The 27,891-nt window shown below is 35.6% G+C and overlaps 2 protein-coding genes and 1 pseudogene across 3 annotated transcripts; all 3 read right to left on the reverse strand.

Moving 5' to 3' along the window:
- Positions 1-630: 630 nt before the first annotated feature.
- Positions 631-3,053, reverse strand: LOC106308111 (annotated as a pseudogene).
- Positions 3,054-9,245: 6,192 nt separating this feature from the next.
- On the reverse strand, positions 9,246-11,299 carry LOC106312265 (phosphoribulokinase, chloroplastic-like). The gene is made up of 4 exons (XM_013749717.1): positions 10,610-11,299; positions 10,115-10,284; positions 9,790-10,034; positions 9,246-9,693 (listed from the first exon to the last, which is right to left on the reverse strand). Exons 1-4 carry the CDS (start codon positions 11,146-11,148, stop codon positions 9,442-9,444), a joined length of 1,206 nt encoding a protein of 401 aa, XP_013605171.1. The 5' UTR covers positions 11,149-11,299; the 3' UTR covers positions 9,246-9,441.
- A 1,416-nt stretch (positions 11,300-12,715) lies between these two features.
- Positions 12,716-15,453, reverse strand: LOC106307540 (secretory carrier-associated membrane protein 4). Of its 2 annotated transcripts, none has more exons than XM_013744526.1 (12): positions 15,293-15,453; positions 14,821-14,913; positions 14,683-14,745; positions 14,552-14,585; positions 14,340-14,462; positions 14,194-14,256; positions 13,984-14,077; positions 13,836-13,881; positions 13,672-13,739; positions 13,284-13,332; positions 13,118-13,183; positions 12,716-13,016 (listed from the first exon to the last, which is right to left on the reverse strand). In XM_013744526.1, exons 1-12 carry the CDS (start codon positions 15,356-15,358, stop codon positions 12,984-12,986), a joined length of 798 nt encoding a protein of 265 aa, XP_013599980.1. In that variant the 5' UTR covers positions 15,359-15,453; the 3' UTR covers positions 12,716-12,983. The 2 variants fall into 2 exon arrangements, with proteins under 2 accessions (XP_013599980.1, XP_013599979.1); XM_013744525.1 differs by having other exon boundaries at positions 14,818-14,913.
- Positions 15,454-27,891: the final 12,438 nt, after the last annotated feature.

A 27,891-nucleotide genomic window follows, 5' to 3' on the forward strand; every position in this document is an offset into this window, starting at 1 on the left:
TGAAGCGTATTACAATCATGTATGGTTTTGGCATCCAAGGGGGAGTATTATAAATCAATTGATGAATGTCCATAACCGGCCCAAACCCTAGAAAAAAGAGACATAGCCGAAACCCTAGAGAGAGGAGAGAGAGGCGGCCGCATGCCTTAGAGGAGAGAGAGAGGCGGCCACAAGCTTTAGAAAAAAAAGAAACCCTATTTCATTTTCCTTATATATGTAATCTTTCCATTTATGTATTTAGTAGTTATCCTAAATCTAGTTGGATTATGATTTGTACTCTTTTCTTTTATCTCTATCTTGTAACCCTTATATAAGGGATGTCTTATTCATTACTGAAATACATAGAACTATTCAGTATTCAGTGTTCTAGTTACAACACTGTACCATTTCTTTGCTGTAATTTGTTTGAAGTTAAACTTTTTCTAGATTGTTTTCTCAGTTATCCTAAGATTAATTGTCTTCACAGGAAATCAGAATTTGTAAGATATTACGAACACAATCCGACCAACATGATTGACCGATTAACAAAGGGTTTGGAATGATGGACAATGGTTTTGCGTTTGTCATTGACCCACTATACGCAATATATAGCTGAACTCCATTTTATAAAAACACAAAAGGGGTCCACACTAAAAATAAAATATACACTTGTTAAAGAAGAGAGCATTTTCTCTTTTACTTAAATGAAAAACGCACCATTAATTAAGCTTTAGATAAACCACACTACTATTAAACAAAACTCTGGTTCCTAAAATCACATAGAACTGTTCTTGAGTTATGCTGAGTTGTTGTAGGAACCATAAGTGGTCTCCGCAACATCTTGACCTGGTCCTTGCTCGTTCTTGTCCAAGTTTATTCCTTCCTGTGATGGGACTGCCGTAAATCGATTCTGCACACAGGAACTTATCAATCTATTATGAAACTGGCATGAAGATTATTTCTCCTGTAACTTCTTAACCTTAGAGAGAGCTATTTTCAACAAGAAGCTCTTCGTATTGGCATTTAAGCTTGTTAATTTCTGCTCTAAGGCTTGCGTTTTCTCCATTCAACACATCTGCTCGTTGTGCCAACTCATCACATTCCGCCTGAAGCACAAAAAAAAAAAAAAAAAAGATTTTGATCATTTTATATCTACTAGGCTTGATGCTTTTGAACTTGTTTATGTTATACCTGTTTACGCAACCTGGATCTACGAGCATATTCCTATTGGACTGCTTCCGTTTCTGTCGCTTAAGCTCTCTCTCATCCTATTTTCCAAAACAATCAAACACGCTGCTTAAAGAATAACGGTAGAGAAAGGGAGGGGACACAAAACCTGTATCCATGTTTGTGATTGAGAAGCCATCTACTACTACAACTCCAGGAACTGTTGTAGAAACATTCCCATGACCGCTCCAATAATCCATTCCTATGTTTAGATTTGTTGGTGGGCCTGGAACACCTGTAGGCAATGATGGGAACGATCTGGTTCGCTGGCTGATTACTTCCATGAGCACGCAGTGGTCCATGAGCAGAATCTGAAGCTGAAAGAAAAAGAGCAGAGCATCTTTCAACATTTAGGTGCACTCTCTGAAATATGCATCTTTCAACATTCATTTAGATCTGTATCACATCATAATATGAGTTTGAGATATGTTAAAAGATAGATTAACAAACCATCCTTCCCGTTGTTTCTAGACCCAGAGTCCTGCAAAAGTCACAAAGCTAATCAGTAACGTGACCCATATTCATGAATGGATGGCTAGAAACTTACGTTTTGTGAATCTGCATCATTTCCTTCACTTGAACCATCAGAAGCGCTCTCAGCACTGTAGAAAACCAAACAAAAATCTACTAAGTTTATCATAGCTAGCAAACAAGCTTTTGATTTTCATACTATCGTGAAGTCACATGCCTTTTAGAACAAGAGTTTTTGCCAGTGTCGTTCTTTCCTATAATCATATTCAAACTTCCCAAGCTTCCTTTTGATCTTTTGATTGGCAACTTTTCCTTCACCTCAGCTTGTTTACTACCACCACCCTCTGTATTTCCCTGAATCCAATGCATTCCTCAATCAAGATTTCATTTTGACATAGAAACTAATCAACAAAAAATGGAAAACACACAGAAGCTTCAGCCATTCCATAGGGACTATACGGATAAGATCCCTGTTGCAGCAAGGAAGCACGTTAGCAGATAAACATTTTACTATTTTTGAATACATAACCGGAAGATCCAAAATGTAGCAGTAGTACCGGAGGTAATGAAGAAGGGTGGCCGTACATCCCACCTGGAGGATACATCGGTGGTGGTGGTGTTCCATAAGGAGGCATCATCATATGCTACAAACACAATACATTCAGTAACCTTTCACAAGTATGCAAATATCAATAGCAAAAGTTTAGAAACTATCCCCTGAAGGCTGAAGCTCCAAAGAGGGACTAAATCAAAAATTTACCTGAACGCCCCACATATAAAGGTGAGGCTGAGGACTTGACGCCACATAACCATGAGGCGGCATAGGAGAATAAGCCTGTTAAACAAGAAACATGAAAATGAATCAAAATAGAAACAACTAGTGAACAAAAAAAACAACAAAGGAATCTCTTTTTAGACCTGGAAACCAGACCAATCAGGAGTAGCCATTCCAGCACTCACAGCAGAAAAGAAGAAGGTTCCTACAAACACATAAACATTTTAATCAACAAAGCATGACACACAAACAAACACATTAGGCAGATAACTTTACAAACCTGTGAAGTAACAACAGGAGCAGGAGAAGAAGGCGGAGGAGGAGGAGTCTTAGGTTCGTTCTCTTTACTCCTTTTTTTCATCTCGCTGCTACCCATTATATATATCACATTCACCCAACTTCTAAACAATGCTCAGAACGACAACTTCTGCTTATAAGCAAAAACCTACCAAAGAGAGCTGAGTAGAGATTTCCACAACAGACAGAGCCTTGAACAATACAGTTGCTAACAATAGTGGAGGAGTCAACAAGAGACGATAACCAGAAAACAAAATCTAAATACAAAAGTTTTTTAAGAACTACACTGAATCTAGCGTTGTAAAGATACCTTAAGATCCGTGATTGGTTGTCCTGTTTCTGATTGGTTGTCGTGTTTAGGAGAATCAATGTCTTAAAATTGAGTTTTGCTGATTGGTTGTCGTGTTTCTGTAGAGAATGAAGGTCCGTCAGCTTGACAGGGAATATATAATTGATTCACAACTTGATAACGAAATTTGCCAAATATGACTCAGCACAACTTGATTTCAAATGCAAAAGTAAATCCAAACTTGAATGAAATGCAAAACTAATCACAACCACCCCTTGTGAACAAACAAAAAAACCGAAATTTTTTTACGTTTCCAATCCCCGTAAATCGTCTGGTCTAGTTCTACTTAGAAATAATTTAAAAATTTGTAAAACATATTTTGATAAGTGAAAAATTGAAATCATGTAATTAACATATGTTTTAAGAGATATAAATTAAGATATAACAAAATTTAATTGTTTTCAACATAGATGAGTGAAAGTAGTGAGTCATGATATTTTTTTGTTTAGGTTTTGCCAACATATGTTGTAGTATTGTATGTGTTCTTAGGGTTAGATTTTGGAATACATAAATGTTTTTTTGAAAACTTTAAAATTTACCTAAGTGTGTTTATTTCTGTGTATAGTAAACATTATTTAAGTATAACTATGACTTTATAACGTGGTTAGTTAATTTAGTCAATTTAGTTTAGGAGTTAAATTTAGGGGCTGAGACGACTTACTAGTAAGTCGTCTGATGTACAATATTCAACAGACGACTTATTAGTAAGTCGTCCAAACCGGACCGAACCTTTAATTTTACAATGTATTTTTAAACCTAACCGGATTATTTACCGGATATATATAAGGTGTTTTTTTTATTCACTGTTTCGCGAAATTCAGAAAACCCTAGCGCCGTTTCTCTCAAAGGCGATTTCGAAGGCGATTTCCGTCGATTCTCTCTAATCCATCGTTCTCACCGCCGGTTATCTCCCCGCCGTTATCACCACAGTTCTCACAGCCGCTTCCTCTATTTAAGATCTTAGAGGAAACCCTAGCGCGCATTCTCTCAGAGGCGTCTCGTTGAACTCTCCCGCCGGTAAGTTATATTTCTTACTGTCGAGTGATTGATTGAGGAAAAGATAAACATAAAACGTTGTCTCTATCAATTTATACACTCGTTCTTTTTTCACGTCTATTTTTGCAGATATATAACCGCTATGTCGAAGACGACTATATCTCTCTGAATTTTCAGGTCGGCTTTAAAATGTTCTACTGGAAGTCTTGGAAGACTTATAATTAAGTCTTTCAGCTGGAAAACTTGCCAGACGACTTAATTATAAGTCTTTGATTGTTTTGAGATGGTTGACTTAATTATAAGCCTTTGATTGTTTTGAGATGAATGTCTTTGATTGTTTTGCAGGAAAAAAAAATGGATATACCATAACTTCCCCGTAGGATACATACATTAGGGGAAGAGCCCCCCGCAGTTCATAGCATTTCGTATCATACTTGTTGGACGTTGCATACTGCTTTGAAGAAAGCTCTTCATGTTGACGAATATGAAGAGCTGAAAGAGTCGAAGTTGGGAGTTTTCATCAAGTTCCAAGAGCTGGGATTTGATTGGGCTTCAAGGCTGGTTCACTACATGCTCGGTTTCCAGCTGGACATAAAGAAGAAGTATGAGCTGTGGAGTCTCGTTGGTCCAGAACCTGTGAGGTTTTCACTATTAGAGTTTGAAAACCTCATTGGTCTAAACTGCGAGTACATCGAGGACCTTGAGAGACCTCACTCGCGTACCTTGCCATCTTCACTGGATACATTGAAGGGAGAAAGTATTCAACCCCTACACGGGTTAGTCTGGCAAGGCTAGTGATGGAGCTAGAACGGTTTGAGAATTATCCATGGGGGAGAGTCGCGTTTAAGGTTCTGATGGACTCTGTGAAGGGCAGAGATATTTCGGGTTATTACACTATTAATGGGTTTGCGCAAGCTCTCCAGGTCTGGGTGTACACAGCTCTGCCGGAATTGAGTGCTAATTATTGTAATCCTCTCCCAAACAATCCGTCTCCACCGATACTGGCTTACAAGGGTCGCAAAGGACTCATACAGTTTAAAGAGGCTATCCTCAGTCAGGTATTTACTTCACTCTGGACAATTTCGCAGAAGACTTATAATTAAGTCGTCTGGAAAGTCTTCCAGCTGGACGACTTAGTAGACGACTTATAATTAAGTCCTCTGTAAAGTCTTCCAGCTGGATGACTTAGTAGAAGACTTATAATTAAGTCGTCTGGGAAGACTATCCAGGCTACTTGATTATAAGTCATCTACTAAGTCTTCCAGCTGGAAGACTTTCCAGACGACTTAATTATAAGTCGTCTATTGAGTCGTCCAGCTGGAAGACTTTCCAGACGACTTAATTATAAGTCGTCTATTGAGTCGTCCAGCTGGAAGACTTTCCAGACGACTTAATTATAAGTCGTCTTGCGAAGTCTTTTCTTTCCATCTTTCTTAATCCGTCAAATATCTAAGTTCATATCTTCTATTTACTGCAGACTAGGGTGATCAACTTTGTTCAGAAGGACATTGGTGAAATGTTTCCAAAATGGAAGTTTGATGTTGAGGACACGCCCGCGGAGAACATAATTAAACTCACGTTTGTGAAAAAACCGTGGAAGTGGAACATGGATTGCTGGGAAGTCACCGGTACTTGGGTCAATACAAAGCCGGCGGTTGTGAGTCCAGCGAAGAAAAAGTTAGTGAAGGAAGACAGCCCAAGACCTCGGAAGAAAGCTCGTAAAGAGGCTAGTGAAGAGGCTAGTGAAGAGGCAGCTGCAGAGGCTAGTGAAGAGGTTCATACAGTGGCTCGTTCAGAGGTGACTACGACTGTTGGTGGGCTGACCAAAGAGGATATTAAAACCATGTTCAAGGACATAGCTGATTGAGGGAAGGGTTTGGGACGTGCCTTAAGGAGATCAAGTATCTGTCGGAAAGGGTGGAAGCTGTGCAGAATGCTATGCAGAATGAGTATAAGGAACTCAAAAATGATTTATAACATTTATAAACTGATTTATAACATTTATAAACTGATTTATAATTGCTTTTAAGTTGATTTTTCTAAAATCGCTCAAAAAGACAATCAACACAAAAAGGCTTTGCAAAACATATACTTTTGCATCATCGGATGATGAGAAAAACTTTGTGAAAATTTCAATGCATTCAAACACAATCCTCTGAAATAATTTAATTTCATTATCACTATTATCTTTTAAAGGGTTAACATGTAAGTACTTTCTACTTTATCTGGCTTGATTGCAAGCCACTCTGAGCACCAACCAGCGTGACCATTTACGAGTGCAGATATAGATTTCTCAAGAGCATCTAAAAGAACATATACACTGCAATCACAAAACAAATTCTAGTTCATGAAACCTCTCAGAAATAATAATTCATCTACAAAAGAAGCAAAAAAAAAAACAGTGTCTGAATTATATGATATATACTATCAAAGATTTATTTTGATTGTCCACATAGCTTCGATGGTGTTTCCTCAATGCACTTCTAGTGTTCTTCGACTATATACGGTTCCAAAGCATCCTATTCACACACTGTTTTAGAATATCAAAAAGCATGTTCTTTGGCATATCACCAAAGGTCCTAAGATCATGTTAAATGCAACTGCAAGGGTAAATATACTCAAATCTAGTTGTAGTTAGCTCTGAAACTACAAGATATTCACCAATTAACAAATTTTACCCAATTATTTTCTTATTAAGGAGCATCAATGGATAAACTAAAGCAAGAGACACATACTAAACTAAGAATTCATCAGCAACCCAAAGATAAAGGCATATCACACTGAGGAAACTACCAAAAAAGTGTATATGCCTCATTTAGATTTACAAGTGGATAAGGAGAGGTCTTTAGACCATAGTAAGCGTCAACTTTTGAACCACATCGTGATGCGAGAGAGCATCTTTTTGTTGATTACTCCAAGCAGAAACCAAAAACGAAATCCAAAAGCTTTAGTGATTGCTTTTGCGGGATTTTGATATAGATTCAAAAACTAAGTTGAATCGAGAAAGTAAGAGAGAGCTTGAAATAGTGGAAGTGGAGCTTCCATGGTAGTCATAACCACGATCGAGAAAACTTGATGGTCGTGGTTAGTTGTCTTCATTCGCCGGGGTTCACAGATGATCGTGAGAGAACGTTGGAGGTCGTCGGAACTGAAAGTTCTTAACACCGAAAAGATAAAGCCTTGGTTCGTATATTTAATTATTTAGGGGTATAATAGTCTTTTTTCTTATCTACACCTAAATATAAATGTGGTTAAGCTAAACATGAAAAAAAAGACTAAGAAAGTGATAGTTTTAGCAATTTTCCAGGGGAAAATTTCAAGGGAAATTGCCACAAATACTACATTCATAGTACCACTTTTCATGTCTACACTAATCACTTTAAATGAAGGGTAAAAGACACTTATACCCCTAGGGTTAAATAATCTAGACTTAGAGTTTAGAGTTGAGGGGTGGGTTAGGATTTTTGGAATGTGAAATTTAGTATTCTAATAAATATATAAGGAAAAATGATTGATGACTACATGAAGTATTGGGCATCACATGACTAACCATGCAAACTAAACTAATGTCTACCTAGCTACACGAAGTATATGTTATGCATGACAACATCCCTCAACTTAATGATGTTATGTAGTTAACATCACGAGTTTAATTTCATTCATCTAAAAAGTGATGTGGATGTGAGACATCATTTATATCTCATGTTTTATCAATTAAAATATGATGTACTTCACAGTAATTAAACTAAAATTAGATTTTGATCCGCGTTTTAAAAGTATAAGAATATTTTAACAAAATCTAATTTACAAAATCACTATGTTTTATAAAATTTTGGTAAGTAGATATAGTGTTTTAACATTTTTATTTTAGTGCATTCGAAAACTATATAATTGTATTATTTTATTTATATTAATATGAAATTTATATAAGATATTATTTAATTTAGTTTTTTTAAATTATTTAATATTGTTTTTAATTAACTTTTAATAGAATTTCTGTAATTCATTTGATTAGTTGTGTGATATATACTTATGTGATCAATTTTTTTATTATAAAACTTATTTTATGTCAATTTACTGATTCTAATATTTTATTTGTTTAACATAAATTAATTAAATTAATGAATTATATTATTTATATTTTTATAAACAAAAATTGCATTCATTTAAGCTTAGTAAAACTTTCATATTATATTCTTATTCTTAGATTATTTTTATTCATAAAAGTATATAATTAATAATTATATATGTGAGATTATGTTTGGTTTAAGTTGACATTAAATAAGTTTTAAACAAATAAAATGTGAAATAAATTGACGTCAAATAAGAATATAGTTAATATAAATAAAGTAATTTAATTATATAGTTTTCAAATACACTAAAATATAAAACACTACTTATAAAAAAATGTTAAAACATATTGATTTTGTAAATTAGTTTTTGTTAAAATATTCTTATGCTTTAAAACGTTGGTTAAAATCTAATTTTAGTTAAATTACGGTCGGATCGGTCATGTTTTAATTGATGAAACGAGATATTTAAACGGTTTGCGACAGTTGCATCAGTTTTTGGATGAATGAAATTAAACTCGTGATGTTAACCTTATAACATCATTAAGTTGATGGATGGTGTCATCACCTGAAGAATGGCCAGCGTTTGCTACACGCATGGAAGAATTCTGCCGCAGTAAGACTTTCTTCCCTAACTTCAAGATCAGACATATTCCAAGGGCACAAAACACAATGGCAGACAAGCTTGCCCGTGGTGCGAGGAGTTCTCTTTCAGCTATGTTATATGTCGATTCACTACCCCCGGTTTGGCTATCTGAACAGGTGGTTTCATAGGCTAATAACCTTTTATGTTGTCCAATACTTCATGTAGTCAGCAATCATTTTTTCAATATATAAATAAATACATAACAAATTTAAAAAAATTTAAAAAAAAATAGTTTCAAACATAATTTTTGATTTTCAAAATGAAATTTTTTTAGAAAATAATAAAAAAATTCAAAAAAAAAATTCAAATTTTTTTTATAAAAAATTCGAATTTGAAAAAGTATAATCCGAAAACATAAAAAAAATATTTTTTAAAAATTTTTATTTATTTATTTATTTAAATAATGATTATATACACAAGAGAAGAGAAGATGGATCAATGTATTAACCAGATTATTATTGCTCTTCTATAAACTTCTCTACATATATTTTTTTTTCTTGACCATCTCCACACAAATTACAAACCAAGAAAGACCGTCCTTTTTCGCCATGAAAATCCGCGGGAAACAACGCATAAAGAAAGAAGGAAAGAAACTAGGAACGGATTTATCGATGGATTCTATTGTGCTTTCTTAGACTTTAGCAATTTCTGCAGGCGCAGTGGCTTTGTTGGCAATGAGCTGCTCATAGAGATCTCTGATCTTCAATCCAACAATGGTCTGGAAAAGACCAGTCCCGTTGTTGCTACCAGGGAAGTCAGCATGTTTAAGCATCTGTTGAGTGACTTCACCGTAGAATTTGCTCGAGAGGTTGCTCAAATGACTCTCCACGTAAATCAGCTCGTCTAGTCTATCGAACTGCCCATCCATCTCCAAAACCGAAACCTGAAACAGACAGAACAAAATTCTCAAACTAAAGCTAAAGAAACTAAACTCATTTTTTGCAATGTTACCAATAGAGAAACATATAGATAAATGTACCTCATGGTCGAAGTAGGTATCAGGTTCATAGTTGAACTTGATGCCAGGGTACGAGCAGGTGAGTTTACGACCACAAGGGATCCACGAGATGGTTGAGCCTTCATCGAAAAGGTAAACAGGGCTGAAGTACTTAACATCTTCCTTCATAATCAATCTCACTCTCAACACTTTGCCTTCATTGTCATCTGGAATTAGCTGCGTTGGAAGCACTTCTATCACCGCATCCGCATACTGCTTTTGTGGGTCTGTATAAGCCATTCATAGATTGTTAAACAGATCATTTTGTTTTATCCGGTAAAACTGAAAACCGAAGTTAGAATCATACCAATGAATGCATCGAAGTCGGGCTTTCGTGCTTCTATACTTGCTTTGATGCTCTCTAAGCTGTGACCTCTTTCAGCCATGTCCCTCTGGATTTTCCAAGCGAACTTGACCTCATTGCTAATGTCTAGGTAGATACTGAAGTCCAATAATTCTCTTACTCTCTCATCAAACCTTCACATGTTGATAAAGTAATTACTATTAAAAAAAATATTAGATGACCGAAACTATATAGACTTAATTAAACATGTGGATAAAACCTTTATTATAAAAATATTGTAACGAGTATCCACCCAAACTATAGACTTAATTATTCGAATAAAATCTAATATTGCCCAACTACGAGACTTTCATGCAAAGGTTCAAAAATCCATTCTTTTGATTCTGATACTGGATCTTATTTTAAATATTTTAATTATTCATCATCATCCAAATTCCGACAAGAAAAACATATAAATATGTATGTCTGAAAGAATAAACAGAGTATTGAGTAGCTTACATTGGGTGAAGACCCTCGATGACGAGAATTTTAGGAGGCTGAATAAGCTCAGGGGCATCAAGAAGTCCAGTGACGTGATTATAAATGGGTTTCTCGACGGCGATACCACTCTTGAGAGCTTTGACTTGCTCATACATGAGATCAAAGTCATTGGCGCGTGGGTCCAAAGCAGTGACTCCTTTCTCTTTGCGACCAGTCCTGTCTAAGGAATGGTAATCGTCGAGACAGATCACAGTGGTCATGTCACTGATGAGTGTGTTGGAGTCAGGGTTCCCTCCTTTTGGTGGCTCGGCGGCGCCACCGAAGACACTGGTCAGCCTCCGCATGAAGGTACTTTTACCGCATCCTGAGTCGGCTGCGAGTCCGATCACGACGGTTTGCTGTGCAGCGCAAGTGATGATTGTGTTGAATCTACGGTTGGTTTGGGATTGATGACGACGGTAGAAGAAGACTTGTTTTGAGGTGGAGGAAGAAGGAGAAGAGGTTAAGAAATGAGTTGAGTTGAGAGCTTGTGTTGAGTAGATTGTTGAGACAGCCATTGTTGTTGATGTTTGGGGATCCTCTTCCTCTTCTTCTCCGCCTAAGCTCTCCCTGCTTTGGTTTGAATGATGAGGATTAGGATAGAATGTAAGAATTGTGGGTAACGAGTTTTGATTTATGGGTTGTTGTGTGGTGATATAAGGAGATAAATGAGAGGAGGAAAATGGGTCTAAAGGAAACAAATGGCAATATGCAAAGAAGAAAATGAGTTTTGTTTTTTCTTTAAAAAAATGTGTGGCTCATGTTTTGGTTTACTGGAGTAATATGCTTTGTAATCTTGTTAGTCTCTTTGTCAAAATAATTGTTGATGATATAGAGGATAACAAAACATTTATAGCCACAAAAACAAGCAACATTTTTCTATTTACTTCATGTTTTCTTTTGTTTGTCTTTGGTGAAGATATGCAAAATGGTATATGTTTAACTACTATTAAGCTGAAATGGTTACTGGATATTGAAGTTTCAAAGAGGGTGGAGTTGCCGATGAAGCGATAAAACAAGGCATGGAGAAACACATGGTCGTTATTAGCTAGCTTTTGGATATTTGTATTGACACGTGGGGGAATATAAGTGGAGGAATGGGGATTATGTGTTTATGGTCTGAAGTTGTGTGAGAGTGTATTATGTGGGTCCCATTGACACTTCGAATCTTTATGGCCTTGGAACAACTTTACGTTCTTTTGATTTATTTCTTCTCCAAGATCAAGTACTTAGACCGAAGCTTCTCATTCGGCTTAATCCACAGAAATTCAAATTCGTTAAAATTATAAGGGCAATTCTAGCAAATAGCCATTTTTATTACAAAAATAATCTTCAAAAAATAAAATGACCAAACTAATTTTTTTTTATTTTAAAAATTTTAATAATAATTTTTTATTTTTAAAATTTTAAATCTACGACAAAAACTTCACCTTTTTAACTCTAAATATTAGATTAATCAACTTTAGGATTATAAATCCTTATTTATCCTTCAATAAAAAAAAGTTTTGATCATTTTCTTTTTTGAAAAACTATTTTTGTGAAAATAAACTAATAAAAGTTATCTAAATGAATTTCTCGAATTTTTATTATAATACAAAAAGTAAAATAGGTATATGGCCAAAATAAGATATTTAACTATGGACAAATCTCCAAAATAGCATCTTTCTAAATTTATATCACAAAAATAACATACAAAAACTAAAATGACCACAATAGCACATTTCTAAGTTTATCCTTTGAAAATTTTAATTTTTTTATTGTTCAAAATTTGAAATCTTATCCCCAAAACCTCATTTCTCAACTCTAAACCCTAAACCCTAAACCCTAAACCCTAAACTCTAAACCCTAAACCCTAAATCCTAAACCCCACCCTTTAACTCTAAACCCTAAGTTTGTGACTTTTGATAAAACATTAAGTTCTTTTTTTGTGACTTTTAACCTTGAGTGGTAGTTTGGAAACAAAAACTTGATTTAGTGTTATTTTTGCCTTTTTCTCATTAACTATTTCAACAAGTATTATTTATTAAAAATATATTTGATTGGCATAATCAGAGATGGAGACCGAAGTGAGTTTAGACTTTAGACTGTCAACAATTTTATGGCTATTTTGTCTTCAAAAGTTCACTTTGTCACGAAAACACCAAATGTTCAGAGAGACGATACTGGTACTAAAGGTATTGCAGACGAAAAATATAACAGAAATAGCTGAACAAACCACTCTTGCTACTATAGTAACTAAAGAATTTACCTCAACACAATGGTAAAATGGTAATCACATTCGTACGAGATACACATACTTCAAACCTTTTTACCGAACGGGAAAATTACCACCATCCTCTCTTCCTTCTTTTCTTTACTTGTTCCCCCTAAAGTAGAGGTAAATTTTCTGCAAGAAACACAAGATGTTAGTTACCCGCCGTTCAATTAGCAGAACCTGTTCTGGTTATCAGTTGTTAGAAGCCATGTACGGTATGATCAGAGGCTTACCTGAAGAACCCATAGACTCAGAAGTGACTCCAAGCAGAAGAGACCAAAGCCGATGAAGTAGAAGATCTGCATCCATTCATTAAGGTCAAGATCATTAGGCTTTCTTCAAGGTGAACATATACGTATACTTTGGGAACATATTATAAAATGGATGTAAGGCTTGTACCCCGGCTAATACACTGTCTGAGATGACATCAATTGCTGCAAGCACACCCCTGTTGATCAAAGAAAAAAAATGTGAGCAAAATTATCCCAAGTAAATATAGCATAAAGAGACGCGAAATGGTCTAAAGCATTATCAGATAGAGCATTAATTTGACAGTCGTTAGGTTTCTCTGTCCGCAAAAGTCTTGCAAAGTTGAAACATAGTTGGAGAAAAACGAAGGTCAAGGAGCAAATATAGTTATCAATTTTAAGTTATAACACGGTATTTTTAAATCGAACAAACAATTTAGAACTTTGCAGTGAAAACCTCATGAGACTAATTAACTATAAACGAAGTAGCTAAAAGCTTGAGCGCAAAGAGAATCGTTGCCAATGATTGGAGGACTTACGTTAATGATTTTCCATGGAAAAAGATCGGGGGGGCAATGGCAGCAACGATGCAGAAGCCAATGTGAATCTGTAAATAGCTAAGGTCAATCAAATGGGAAACGGAAACTACATCTGCTTATGGGTAAGGTATAAATTTAGATATGACAAGTTTTTTATGACTCACCAAGTAGGTGAAGAAAAACCAACCAAACTTTAAAGCGCTGTCAGTCCTACAAGGTCGTAAAAAGTAAATCAACTATATGAAATATCGTGTTTAATATGCAATTGTACTAAAACCATCTGAATAAAGACTAGTTAAAAGGAGCAAATACCTCATGGCTCGGTAGAGAGGCCTGTACCATACAACATACGAAAGTGGACATCCCATCAACGCATAGATTGTGGCAAGGAAAAAGATCTTTACACCTATCATTAATATTTTAAAACAAGCATTAGTTCAACTTTCATCTAAATCACAACAAAACTTGATAAGAACAGTTAACATTAGAAGATAAAACATAATAGTATAGTGTCAAGCTCACCTCCGCCTTTAATCCAGCAGACCATGGTTGCAATCACATTGAATACCAGGCACAAAACGATACCTGGAAACCAGCAGTCCAATACAAAGCCCCCGACAAAAAACATTTCAGGTAAAAAGGCAAACAAGAAAAAACAAGAGACTTACCTAACCAACTAGCAAAAGCCAGATACTGCAGCTTTTGAGCATGAACTGGTATCTCATTAGCAATGTCATGGTGTATGATTGGAAAAAACGGCGGCCAGTTTTTCTCATCTATCTGAACACCAGCTGCAACATTATTTTATGAGTATAGTTAGTTATATTAACTAATTAAAAATAGTGACATCCTCATCAAGTTGTTGTTGTTGTTGGCTTACATTTAGCAATAGCATCCTCTCTCCGTTTAATATCCTGAGTAAGCGAGTACAATATCAATCAGTATCAAAGAAGCAGAGTGAAGATTAAATTTGACAAAGTTAATATCAAGAGGTGTTATTAGTGTACATACCATTTCTTTCTTCCTAAGCTCAGCTTCCCAGTCAGCAAGCTTTCTCTGTTTCTGTGAAGAGTCCTGCACCAATTAAAACACACGAAACATTAAAGCGAGAAGAGGATGATGATGATGAGTTTAGAGATACTAAACGACATTCATGTTATCCAAGGGAATATCAACAGTAGCATCGAGGCTTTGGCCAAATCCAACTGGCCTAGATGCAGCGGGAACTCGTCCACCGCCTTTCTGTAATCAAAGTTTACAACAATCAATCAGTAACCTAGAGGAAAAGTTAAAGATGAGTCTCTCAACACTAAATGGTTTCTCCGAAAAATCCAAAACCTAGTTCCTAGATCTAACGATACAGTGCAGTACGATAAACTCCAGTAGTCGAGTTATAAGGAAAGACTAGTAGTTTCTCGGAAAATCTTAACCAAGTTCCCAGATCTAACGATACAACCGGAGATCCGTAACCTCTACTATTAAAATCAATTCCGAGAAGAAACGAGCATTGGTAATAAGGTTGAAATCATATAGGCTCCCCACTTGCAGAAACTAAATTTTTTTTTAAAAAAAAAAAAAAAAACCTAGAAATAGAAAGTGGAGATTCAGAGAAAAGCGTTACAGAGAATGGATTGACGATTTCTTCTTCCTCTTCATCGAAAGGGTTGGGATCGTGGTGGCGATTCATTGTTGATTGCAGATCCCTAGATTCACGAAGACGAGAGAGAGAGAGAAAGATAGATAGCACACCGACTGGTGTGGATGGACACTCTTTTTCTCTTTCTCACACGGAAAGCGGGATTCGGAACCATAGGTATTTACGATACTACCCCCAAAAGTAAATGGGCCGTTATAGTTATTTGGGTATAGGCTTCAAGGTGGGCATAACTCATTAACTAGTATTATATTATGTTATTTACCGTGTATAAAACCATATATGGTTTCAGACTTTCTTTCTCTACTCCAAGCCTCCAAGGACGGCGTAGAAGAAAACGAGAAAACAAAAGCAGATCAATGTTGGTTTATGTGTTTTGAAAACAAATGATTGTTGGTTCATGAGCTGAAGTAACTATTAAGAGAGAAACCATGTTATTGTCGTTAAGTTTGTTATAGAGTCCTTGCAGAGCTTTATATAGTAGCTACTGAACCCGAATTTATCTTAATCCGTTTACAAAACAAAACCAAACATTAAACCAATACTCTAATCACTACAGGAAATGTGGGTATTAATAGCATCAGATTATAGCATTTATGACAGTTCTGCTATTATATACCAACACTGACTTTTTTAATAGTGTTTATAAATTTAAAACGCTATGTTTGGTATCGCGGAAAAATAAAAAAATTTAGCCGCGTTAATTTACTAACTGTAGACGCCTTATCATTTCAGATCCAAAATTAATTGCTATCGTAAATGTTAAATATCTCAAATTTTAACTAAAAATACTTTAATTATTCTTAAACCAGGAATCGAAAGACCCAGCTTCTCTGTCTTTTGACGGATCCTCCTCCTCCTTTCGATGGCACGCTCGCCATCCCACCACCACCACCACCACACCACGTTTTGATCCTCTCTCTCTCTCTCTCTCTCTGTTAGGTTTCGAATCTTACCTCATCTCGATCTGTCGAATATCATTCTCAGCCAAAAAAAGACTTCTCCTTTATCATTTATTCGATGATTAATGTTGCGTTGGCTTTCATTTTTTTCATCAGGCGTTGAAAGACAAGGATTTCTGTTCAAAGGATCCTTAATCATGGTGGTTCATATCGCTTCTTTTTGATTCGGACGCTTCCAATTTAGTAGACATTTTCAGATTGTGTTGGCATTTGTTTTAGTTGAATTTGGCTCTGTTTCGTGTTCTGATTTTCTGCATTTCGTTGCAGATTCAAGAGCGCAAGCAATGTCCGTTCTCCGAGGTGAGCAATAGTTTTGATTAGCCGGCTTGCCAGATTTATAGAACCTTTTAGGAACTTATTGCGCCATTGTTATGGTTATTTCAGATCGCAGGCAAGCACAACTTTCTCATATCAAGTTTGCAGAGATTGAAAACACTGTCACAATGCAGTATGAAGGGTAATGTGTTTATACGTTACCTCACTTATTGTTCTTCCGTTGATGTCTTCTCAAGTTTTTATAGATTTTTTCAGTTGTGGTTTGTTTGCAGAGGCGTGTTTAAGATATTAGAGTGGGCTGATATATATCATAAACGCTCACATAATATCATGGCCAGGAATCGTCAACGGCTTGAAGTTGAAGGTATGTTTGTATTTATATCGACTGGATTATACATTGATTCTTTCGTTTCTACTTATGTTTTGGGGGCATCAATGAACTTATATATTTTACATTACATATCACACTTATATATGATTACATGTCACACTTTTATTTGACGCCGATGGTTGTTTTTTTGTAAAGATGTGTTGGTATTTCTCAGATACTTGGGAGCAGTTTCAGATCAATGGAACGGTTGAGACCAGACCAAGCTTCAGGTCGGAGGTAAATAATTTAGTTTAACAACTCAGAGAAGAAAGAAAGACTTTTTTTTTCCTGACTCTGTTGATTTTGGTTTCTTGATGTAGCTAAGAGAGTCTATTGATTTTGGTTTCTTGATGTAGCTAAGAGAGAAGGCTTGGTTTGCTAATTTTCGAGATAAAGGCTTGCTAATTGAGGTGATTGATGCTAAGCTTTTCAGGTCTCTGGTGAAGACAAAGCACTCTGAACTTGTGTGGGTAAGAACGGTCTTTGATCATGTTCAACACAGATTCCGTTGTGTGGTTAGCTTGATTTAAGACCAAGGGAAGTTCCGTAGCGAGTTAGCATCAAAGGTTCTAAGTTATCACTCTGCTTTAGCTCGTGAAAATGATTGAAATGAGACAGCTGTTTCTTGAATGCAGCGGCTCACTCTGTTTCCAAGATCTAAGGACTTGCAGACAGCAAAATATACAATGTGGATGGATATATCATCAGTGGACATTCACTGGGACATTTGTGTTCAGCATTGGCTATGCTTTTACTTACCGTTATGCTTTTGTATAGATGCATTCGGTTTCAGAGGTATCCTTTTCAAACTAAGTCTTTTGTTCTTTCTTTGATCTTCGAGTTCCTTACGACCTGAGACATTCTTTATTCTTGTGTTTGTGTGTGCGATGAAACCAAAACAGATTAAGTTAGCTCAAAGGCCCATCCTTGACAACCAAACAAATAAAAAACACAGTTCTGTGTCATTTTTCTTTATTCAAGGCGATGGCCCACCAGTTATGCGATGGGACTAAAGGATGAGCTTGATGGTGGTTAAGAGAATACCTTGATGCTTTTAGTTCATGTTTTCATGTATGAACTTTTAATTCATGTTTTCATGTATTGACTTTGTGTGTTTTAAATTTTTAATGGAAAACTACAGAAAACTATATCACATCCTAATTATATTTATTATTGATTTACTTGTGTTTTATTAGAGTGAATTATATTTATTAATGATTTGTCAAGCAATAATTAATAAATAAATTTTGAGTAAGTTCTAGATTTTTAATATCTCATCATTAACACAAAAAGTAAAATGATAAAACGAAACTCCAACACTAATAATAAATTAGAAAAAACAAAAAAAAAATATTTTACCCTAAGTTATAAACCCTAAACATGCCCTAAACCCTAACTACATATCTCAAACCCTATATCTTAAATTCCATTTTATACATAAATCTTCAACTAAAACATTTTAATCCAAACATTCATTATATATCATACATAAATATTCAACTTTAAACATTATAACACACACCCTACATATACCATAGCCCTAATTGTAACTCCAAACCATATATCATATTCCAAACTCTATATAAAAAATATTAAATCATAGCATTTTTAAATTTATAACACTTTATTTTATACTAAATTATGAAATTATACAAACAATCAAATCTAAATAAAATCAGTATATTCATAATATAACTTCAATCCCTAAACTCCAAACCACATACCTCATATTGACCTATATCACATAAAACATTAAATCTTAATTTTTAATCAATCACATAATTTAAAAAGAAGATACAGATTAAAAGTTTTAAATTATGATATCAAATTATTTAAAGTTTAAATAATTTTACAATAATTATAAACAAAAAAAAAAGATAATTTGTATTGTTTTTTTCTGAGCCATTGATTGATTTTAAAATCAAAGGTCCAAAATCAATCTGCTATCTATCTTCACCTTTGTTTTCTATTGGTTTGGTGCGGATCACCCTCTGCACCGTTAGATCATACCGAATCAACGCTTGAGATTTGTTTCTTTTTTTCCAATTATTTTCTGAGAACAGATCGAGAGAGAGGTCAAAAAGAGAGAGAGAGAGAGAGAGAGAGAGAGGCGATTGGGTAAGCTGTACTCGACGCCCTAGCAAACCTCGGCCTCCTTCTCTTCTCTTCTCTTCCTCGTCGACCTCGAGTTGATCTGAAATCTCTCCGCCGCACCAGCCAAAAGTGATTTCCATCGCAGCCGCCAGAATGCTCATCCCTTTCGCGATGGGCGTCGTCACCTCCTTCCCTTTCCCGAAAGTTTCTTCACCGGAATTGAAGCCAATCGGAGTGGGCCTTCCAGAGGCTTCTCAAGGAGATGTCCGGTTCCAATCAAACTTCTTAGGATGAAGATGATTCAGAAGATGAATCTGAGGATGACAAAGGCCGCTCCTGTTGCTGCCAAGGCCTGATCCAGCAGAGAAAGAGAAAGGTGTGAGAATCTTTTCCTATGACGTTTGGCATATGATATCGTGCTCTCATAATAGGTCAGCCACCATCCAACAATTATCGCTTGCCATAATGTGGATAGTAGTAGCGATGCATCCTGCCTATTATTTGATTGCATATTGCTTTTACTTGTTGTTTGCTGATGGAAAGTTACTCCCTTTTATGAAAACAGATCTCCGATGTCGAAAAGATCAATGCTGAGATGAAACAGGTAAAGAATATTCCCTTCTCTTAACATTGTAGTTGCTGTAATCTCTTTCTGTATTAGAAACCAGTTGGTTCACTGAAAAACCATATCTGCTTAATCTGAAGAATGTGTGTTTTTTTTGTTGTTTCAGAGGCTCCATATTTCTCTATATAGTTACGATCTTTACATCTCTTCAAAGTTCTAAAGGTTGAATGTTTTGTTCTTGTTGTTTTGACAGGGGGTGAAGTCACAGCTGCTAAAGGGTTTAACGCTGGTGGTATGTACGATGGGTTACGAGCTTCAAAGGAAAACCCTGATCTCGGTATTGTAACATGTGATGTCGATGCTGTACCTGCAGGTTCAAAGCTAGTTATGTTTGTTGTGCTTAAGTGGAAAAACGTTTCTGATTTTTCTGTCTTGCTTATCGAATGGATTTTTCATGTCTGTTGCAGATAACTGAACACATCTTACAAGAAGCTGGACAAGGCACAAGTTTCACATGGTGGCGAGTTTGAAGGGTCGATGGTGGAGGAGTTGTGGAAGAAGAAGAACAGTGAGGAGGCGGTTTGAAGGGATGATTATGAAGGGTTATTAGTGGTAAATTGATAGGTGTTAGTGGTTCGTGTAAACAATGAAATGTTTGATAGGTGTTCATGGTTTATGTTTCTGTTGTGGTTTGTATAAACAAGATAAGTTTTATGGGTTTTTAAATAATTTAATATTTATTGAGTTTTTTTTTAATAATTTTAATAGTCTTTATTACAAATATTCGAAATAAATATTACATTTAAAAAAATAAAATCAATTTGTAATTATTATTAATAAATTTTTGAATAATTTAAAAACTAATTAATAACACCAAACATTTGCTATCTTTGCTATTAGAAAAATCAAATTAATAAGTTTTAATAATATTTGTACAACATTATTATAAATATTAACAATTACGTAAACAAAAACGCTATTATTGTACGGTTAATTATAGCATAAATGAAAACCGCTATTAAAAGTGTCGGACCTATTATAACGGGTGCTGTCAGAGCTTACAAGGAAGCACTATTATACATGACTCATAGCGTTTTTCGTCTGCTATTACTACCCTTATTTCCTGTAGTGAATAGCCCCTTTCAAGATGGCGAAAAGACTGATTTCAAAGCCATCTTGCCAATGATAGAGTAAAAATGTCCAGGTTGAAATTGTTTAGAAAAGACGTCAGCAAGTTGATTGTTTGTGCGTACTTTGATCAATCCTTTGAGTATCAATTCTCTGACTTTGTGACAATCAAACTCAAGATGTTTAGTTCTTTCATGAAACACTACTGCAGTGTTTGCATGTTAATTGCTGCAGTAGAATCACAAAAGAAAGCCACCGGTTGAATCTGAATACTTGGAAATATGTTAAGAGATTTACCAACCCTTGAATCTCACGAACTGCAAACCCCATAGCTCTCTATTCAGATTCCGCTGATGAATGTGAAACTGTATCTTATGTCTTAGACTTCCATGAGATCAATGAGCTTCCAAGAAACATGCAATAGCCTGAGGTTGAACGACGTGTCTCCAAACAAGAGGCCCAATCTGCATCTGTAAAATCCTTAAGCACAAGATCACAGGTGGATGAGTAAAAAATTCTCATTCCGATTGTCCCTTTAAGATAGTGTAAGACTATCAAAGCAGCTTGGTAATGTGATTAACGTGGAGCTGAAGCAAAATGACATAGCTTGTTTACAGCGAACGCAATATCAAGGCGAGTGATTGTGAGATACATCATCTTGCCAACTAGTTTTCTAAAAACTAATTGGTCTTCAAGAAGAGCACCAGTATAGTCTGCACACAATTTAACACTCGGATCCATCGGAATAGAACATGGTTTGCATGCCAATAGTCCGTAGTCCTCAAGCAATTCCAGAGTATACTTGCGTTATGAAACAAATCTCCCATAAGCTGAATGAGCAATCTCTAGTCCCAATGCTGTAATTGACCAAGGTCTCTGAGTTTAAAGAACGATTTCATGTCTGTTTTCAGTTGAACAACATCATCATCATCATTGTTTGAGGCGATGATGATGTCGTCAACATAAACTAAAACAATAATGTGTCTGGCATAATCATGACAAATGAATAATGTGTGATCACGATGAGACTGTTGAAACCATAGAGCCAACAGAGTAGTACTGAATTTTAAAAACCACTGCTTTGATGCATGTTTTAAACCATATAGGGACTTCTTAAGTTTACATACAACGTTTGGAGGCAAGTTGGTTCCTTCTTTTGGAGTATATCCAGGAGGTAGATGCATATAAATCTCCTCATTTAGCCCACCATTCTAGAAAGCGTTAGATATATCCAGTTGTGTTAAGCTCCATTTCTTAGCAGCTGCAACTAATAACATAGTTTTAACCGTTGTCATCTTTTCCATATGAGAAAACGCATCAACAAAGTCAATGCTTTAGTGTTGTGTGTACCCTTTGGCCACTAGCCATGCTTTATACCGTTCCAGAGTTCCATCTGCATTAAGCTTCACCTTATAAACCCACTTGCATCCAGTGGTATGTTTACCCGGAAGAAGAGAAAAAATATCGTAAGTTTGAGTATTCTCTAAAGCAATCAGCTCCTCATTCATTGCTTTGAGCCATTCATCAAACTTCTTTCCTTGAGTAAATGATGTGGGTTCTGGATTTAAAGCAATGGCACAGATATATGATTTGTATGTCTTGGAAAGCTTCTTGAACAATATGTAAGAGGCCAAAGAGTTATAAGGAATATCTGTCTTCAGTCATATTACAGTAGTAGTCATGTAAATATGCTGGTTGTTTAGATGTTCTTTTCAGCTTAGTAGCCTCTGCGAGAGTATTATCATTAGTAGATGAAGAACTCTCCACAACTGTAGGTGAAGAAGTCACAGCTACATGTATTTATTCATCTATTTCTTCTGAATCACTCACACCTGCAGAATCAAACAAAGACATAAAATCAGAGAACGTTTAAGAGGAATCCTTGAAAGGAATTATATCGTCTTGGAAAACAACATTCCATGATATATGAATCATGTTGCTTTCCAATTCCAGAAGCTTGTAGCCTTTATATATAGTGGATAACCAAGAAGAACACATGGTCTTGATCTCGGTTGAAACTTGTGATAATGTTTAGATGATGTAGAGTTATATAAAAGACATCCAAACACACGAAGATCATTATAAGCAAACTTGTTATTTGTCAGCATCTGGAATGGAGACTTATCTTTAAGTAATGGAGACGATAGTCTATTTATCAGAAAAACTGTTGTGAGTATGCAATCACTTCAGTACTCAAGTGTCAAGTGTGACTGAAACATCAAAGCTCTGGCCACATTTAGTATGTGCTGATGCTTCCTCTGCACTACTGAGTTTTTCTCAGGAGTCTCAGGACAAGAATGATATGCATGTATGCCATTTGTCTTGTACAGTTCAGTAAAACTCAGTTCTGGAGCATTATCTGAACGCACACCTTTAACTTGTGCTTTGTATTGTCTTTCTATCATCATTGAGAACTGTGGAAAGACCTTGAGGACTTCTGCTTTTGGTCTCAGAGGATACACCCATGTAACATGAGTGTGATCATCGACTATAGTCAAGAAATGTTTGTATTATTCGGTTGTTGGAACAGAAAAAGGACCCCATATGTCAATGTGAAGCAAATCAAAAGCATTAGTAAACATATTGTTGTGAGCAGTATATGGTAAATGCTTTTGTTTGGCAAGATGGCAAATGGAGCAATGAAACTTTGCTTTATTTCTCTGTGAAATGCAAAGTACATCAGTTATGGAATCGACCTTAGCAATAGATGGATGGCCTAGTCTATTGCACCACAACTATGTATCTACAACAACATTTATTTAAAACTTAGCCGAAACGTTTGCAGAAGCATTAAGACTCTGTTCTCCCAAAATATATAGATTTGAAATCCTTTCATCCTGACCAATCATCAATCCATGGGTAGTGTCTTGTATCACACAAGAATCTTGGTCAAAAGAAACTTGACATCCGAAATCATGTGTAAGCTGACTGATGCTGAGTAAGTTCAGACGAAAGTCAGGTATGTATAACACATTGTTCAGGATCAGAAAGTCATTAAGGCGGATCTGACCAATCATGCAATCTTAATGTATGTTCTTGTAGGAAGAGATACCGATCTATCCTTGGAGGCAGTGAGACTGACAAATCAACTCTTATCATGAGAAACATGATGAGTTACTCCACTATCGATTATCCAAGATCGAGATGATAAGACATTACATGTGGCTCTCAATATTCCAACAAAACCAATAGTAAAGGACGAGAAAGTCATACCATGAAGTGAAGTGATAGAACCACCAGATGTTGATGTTGTCAGTGTTTGATCATTCTTTAGTTGCGAGTTGAAGTAAGCAATCAATACTTGAATTTGATCCTTTGACATCGTTGTAGAAGTCTCAACATTCACATTCTGATATTTGACAACTACCTGTGCAACCACCGGTTTAGGAATAACGTTTTGTTTGTGAGCATAGCCTCCTTTATCCGTATGTGGTTTCTTCTGTTTGAATCAAGGTGCATAGCCATGGATCTTGTAGCATTTGTCACTATAATAGTGTGACCATTATAACCACGGTGAGATTAAACATGTCGTTGAGGTCGAGGAGTGTTTGCATCATTGATAGAAGCTGTGAAACTCTCAGAACCATCCACATGGAAATCACTAGCATTTGATATCGGATTGATACTCATTTGGCTAAAGTCTTGATCCAGAAGATTATACACTTCAGACAAGTCAGGAACCGTCTTCTTCATGATAATCTGACTGCGAGCATTTGAGTAAGAATCGTTTAGTCCAACTAAGAACTTGATCACCTTAGTATACTCTGAATTTGTAACCATTGATCTGCAACAATTACAGTTTTACATGTTTTATTTAGCACAATTCCATCAAGATCATCCCACATTGTCTTGAGTTTTGTATAGTATGTGGAGAGATTCAGTGATCCTTCCTGGAGAAACCATATCTGTTGTGTCAACTGATACGATCTTGGTAAGTTGGTGATGTGAAATCTTGTTAATAGATCCTTCCATATCTTAGAGGCATCATTAAACCTGAGAATGCTTCCATAGATCTTTTTGGTCACCGAGTTCAAGATCCAAGATTTGACCATGCTGTTGCAGCAAGACTAGATTCTATATTGTGGATCAGATTCAATAGGTCTAGCTAAAGATTCATCAATAAACGCAATCTTGTTCTTCGCATTAAGAGCAATATTCGCAATACTCCAAAGTGTTATACTTAGATCCATCAGGTACCTCAAAGATGATAGATGTTCCTGGATTATCTCCACTCATAAGGAAGTATGGATAATATTGAATCCCACCAAAGTCGTGAGATACATTTGGTATTTGAAAAACTGATGTTGCTGGATTCGCCGAAGTTGACACCATAATAGATGGTATTGGGGGTCCATTTGTCTGAATTGGCGAGGTTGCGGTGGTCGTCGGAACGGACTGTCTCGTCATAGAAGGAAGAGCAACGCGTCTCGTTGATTTCCTGAGAGTCACCATCTTCAAATGAGAATCTTCGACGAATGATCGGAGGAACATATTGAATCGAGGTGATCAGAGTGAAGTTCCGATCAAAGATCACACAGAGGTAAAGCCTGCAGCAAGGGTCTTATAAACTATTTTCTTGTATGTCGTATTATCATCATAACCTATGCCAAGATATTTAAAACTAGGTTTGTTAACCTCACCCCAAATGCATCTAGTCTGTCCTAATCACGGGTTACAAACCACAGCACGTTTGGCCATGCCACATAGAAAGAACCCATTGCAATCAACCAAGCCATTAGGTTTATGATCTTTTAAGCCGAGGATATCTAAGGTTAACTCACACACCTCCATCGGGATTGAGGCTTACCGAATAAATCTTGGATTTAGTTACTATAATGAATCGAAACGTCATCTTGTGGTTATTGATGAAAGTATGGTTCTGAATCGGACAAGTGGTTTTGGAGGGACATGAGAAATGAATTCTTTCACCAAATCCCATGGAAGCTTTTCTTTGTTTTGTTTTATGACTCGCTGCTTTTTCAGATATTCTGAAAAAATAATCTTTCTTGATTTCTTTCGCATCAAATTCTGATTTTATGAAACAGTATTTTGTTATATATTCACATTACATCCCCATTTTATCTCCGTTTGTGTTTATCATTTTTTTATTTTAACTATTCATATTTACTACAGAAAAGAAAATATACAACCACGCGTGGTTACCTGGCCTTTAGATGATTTTTACCTGGCCTTTAGATGATTTTCAATAATCACCATTAATATTTGTGAAGGTAATAAATAAGCCATACCATTCAATGGAAGAAAAGAGAACTTGTATCTGAGCAGAGCCGGTCCTAACAATGTAGAGACTAGAAGCAAAATGAAAAAAATTGGCCACTTTGTTGTTAAAGAAAAAACAATTTAAAACCTAACAAGTAACTTGAAGTCTGGTTCCAGGGAAATTAACCACTAGTCTAGTGAATTTTTTAAGAATTGTGTGGCCGATATTTTACTTATTTAAATGCGGCTGGAAGCATGGGCTTCATCCATTTGGCCCAAGGGTCGGCTCTATCTCTGAGGAATAACTTTCGTGGATAATATAGAAGACTTGCATGTGAATGTTGTGGGGCTTTACTACAGAATAAAATCATGGTTTACTGTGAATTCATGGGAACGATTTTTTTGGTCTTTCTTGAGAAATCGAACTCTATTTCATGTGGACCGCCTTACCACAATAATAGCAGGTAATTCGCAGATGTGATTTTGGATCGTCTTCGAGATTGGTCTCGACCTTTGCTTCTGTTTTACACAAGGATATCTCTACCTCGTCTCTAAAAGATGTTAGCCTCTGAGAAAGAGCTCGAACATCATTCAATCCTACAAACTTCTTCTTTTAAAAGGCTATCATGGACAGTGTCCACAGTAAGTTTTTCCTTCGGTGCTGAATTTTTAAAGTGACAACTAGTGTGTCCCAACTCTCTGGTAGTTAACTAAAGAAGAAGGGCATGCATTCGTCTTCAAACTTCATTTCAAATTTGTTTAGCTGATTTAAGAGCCCTTTAAAATTGTTCAAGTGCTCCATCATGTTCTAGCCATCCTTGTACTCCAACTTAACTAAACGTCGAACACGAAGAGCGCTTCGTTTGAGGCATTTTCTTTTGAATCATGGATTCAATTTGTATCTCTAATTTAAAAGAATTTGTGTATGTAGAAGCATGTTCAAATAGAGACCAATCTAGGTGTGAAAGATGGACTAGTGGAATGTACCGGGTTTAGGGCGGGCGAAGCTAGTTTTGTTATAGTTTTACTATGGAAATTTTGTTTGAAACCTGTTTTGTAACCGGATCTTAATTTTCCGATCTTCAGGTTGAATTAATATATTTAATTTTTTTTAGAAAAAAAAACAAATAGGGACCGATCGACGTACTTATGAATTACATGTAAGAATATTTCTATTAAAAATCTCTTATGCTTGCATCCTTTCCTTTCATGATAATGGGTTTATGAAAATCTTTTTTTTCCAACTGATTATTCATTGATTAAATCACATACAAGAGTTGTTCATACATCAATATTACTTCAATAATAAATATTTTATGTTCCCCATAATAAATATTACATCAATAATAATAAATATTACATCAATAATAAATATTTTATGTTCATACATCAATATTACATCAATAATAAATATTTTATGTTCCCCATAAGAGTAGTAGTCCATCATAAGCTTGAACATGTCACCTTCAAAGATAATGTAGCCTCCATCTCACTCCCACGAGAAGTCGATGTTAGAAAATGAGAAGTCGGTGTTAGTAAAGAGCCTAGCTAGCTTTGATACCATTTGTTGGAAAAGTTGCATGATTATATTTCGTAAGATTAGTATGGGAACTGACAACAAGTGTTTAAGAAAATCTTTCTTATATTAGGAAAAATATTTTAATACAAACGCTTTGTTTTGGAAGCTCTCTCTTAAATGTGTGTATCTTCTTAGTTTTTATTTTTGGTTGATGATTAAAAATGATACAAGCACCCTATTTATTCTAGTAAAATTAAGTACAAACTAATTCTAGAAGACTCCCTAATCCTTATCCATAAAGTTCAGGTTTGCATTAAAGTTATGAATTCTAATATAAAAGACCGAGTGATAAATCAGTTTCGATTAAAGTCATTAGAATTCGTGTGTATTGATAACCCTCCTCTTTTACTTTATTTTTTTTGTATTTCCTAT

Source organism: Brassica oleracea, chromosome C8 (assembly GCF_000695525.1).
Source record: "Brassica oleracea var. oleracea cultivar TO1000 chromosome C8, BOL, whole genome shotgun sequence".
In the NCBI taxonomy this organism is placed as follows: domain Eukaryota; kingdom Viridiplantae; phylum Streptophyta; class Magnoliopsida; order Brassicales; family Brassicaceae; genus Brassica; species Brassica oleracea.

Excerpts from the sequence above, each read along its gene's own strand:
- LOC106307540 (XM_013744525.1), bottom strand. The coding sequence starts at position 15,358 with ATGAATCGCCACCACGATCCCAACCCTTTCGATGAAGAGGAAGAAGAA. Across the intron at positions 14,078-14,193 it reads CTGCTGGATTAAAGGCGGAG|GTGTAAAGATCTTTTTCCTT; the intron begins GTGAGCTTGACA and ends TATTAATGATAG. Across the intron at positions 13,017-13,117 it reads TGAGTCTATGGGTTCTTCAG|AAAATTTACCTCTACTTTAG; the intron begins GTAAGCCTCTGA and ends TGTTTCTTGCAG.
- LOC106312265 (XM_013749717.1), bottom strand. The coding sequence starts at position 11,148 with ATGGCTGTCTCAACAATCTACTCAACACAAGCTCTCAACTCAACTCAT. Across the intron at positions 10,285-10,609 it reads ATCGAGGGTCTTCACCCAAT|GTTTGATGAGAGAGTAAGAG; the intron begins GTAAGCTACTCA and ends CAACATGTGAAG. Across the intron at positions 10,035-10,114 it reads CGACTTCGATGCATTCATTG|ACCCACAAAAGCAGTATGCG; the intron begins GTATGATTCTAA and ends TGGCTTATACAG.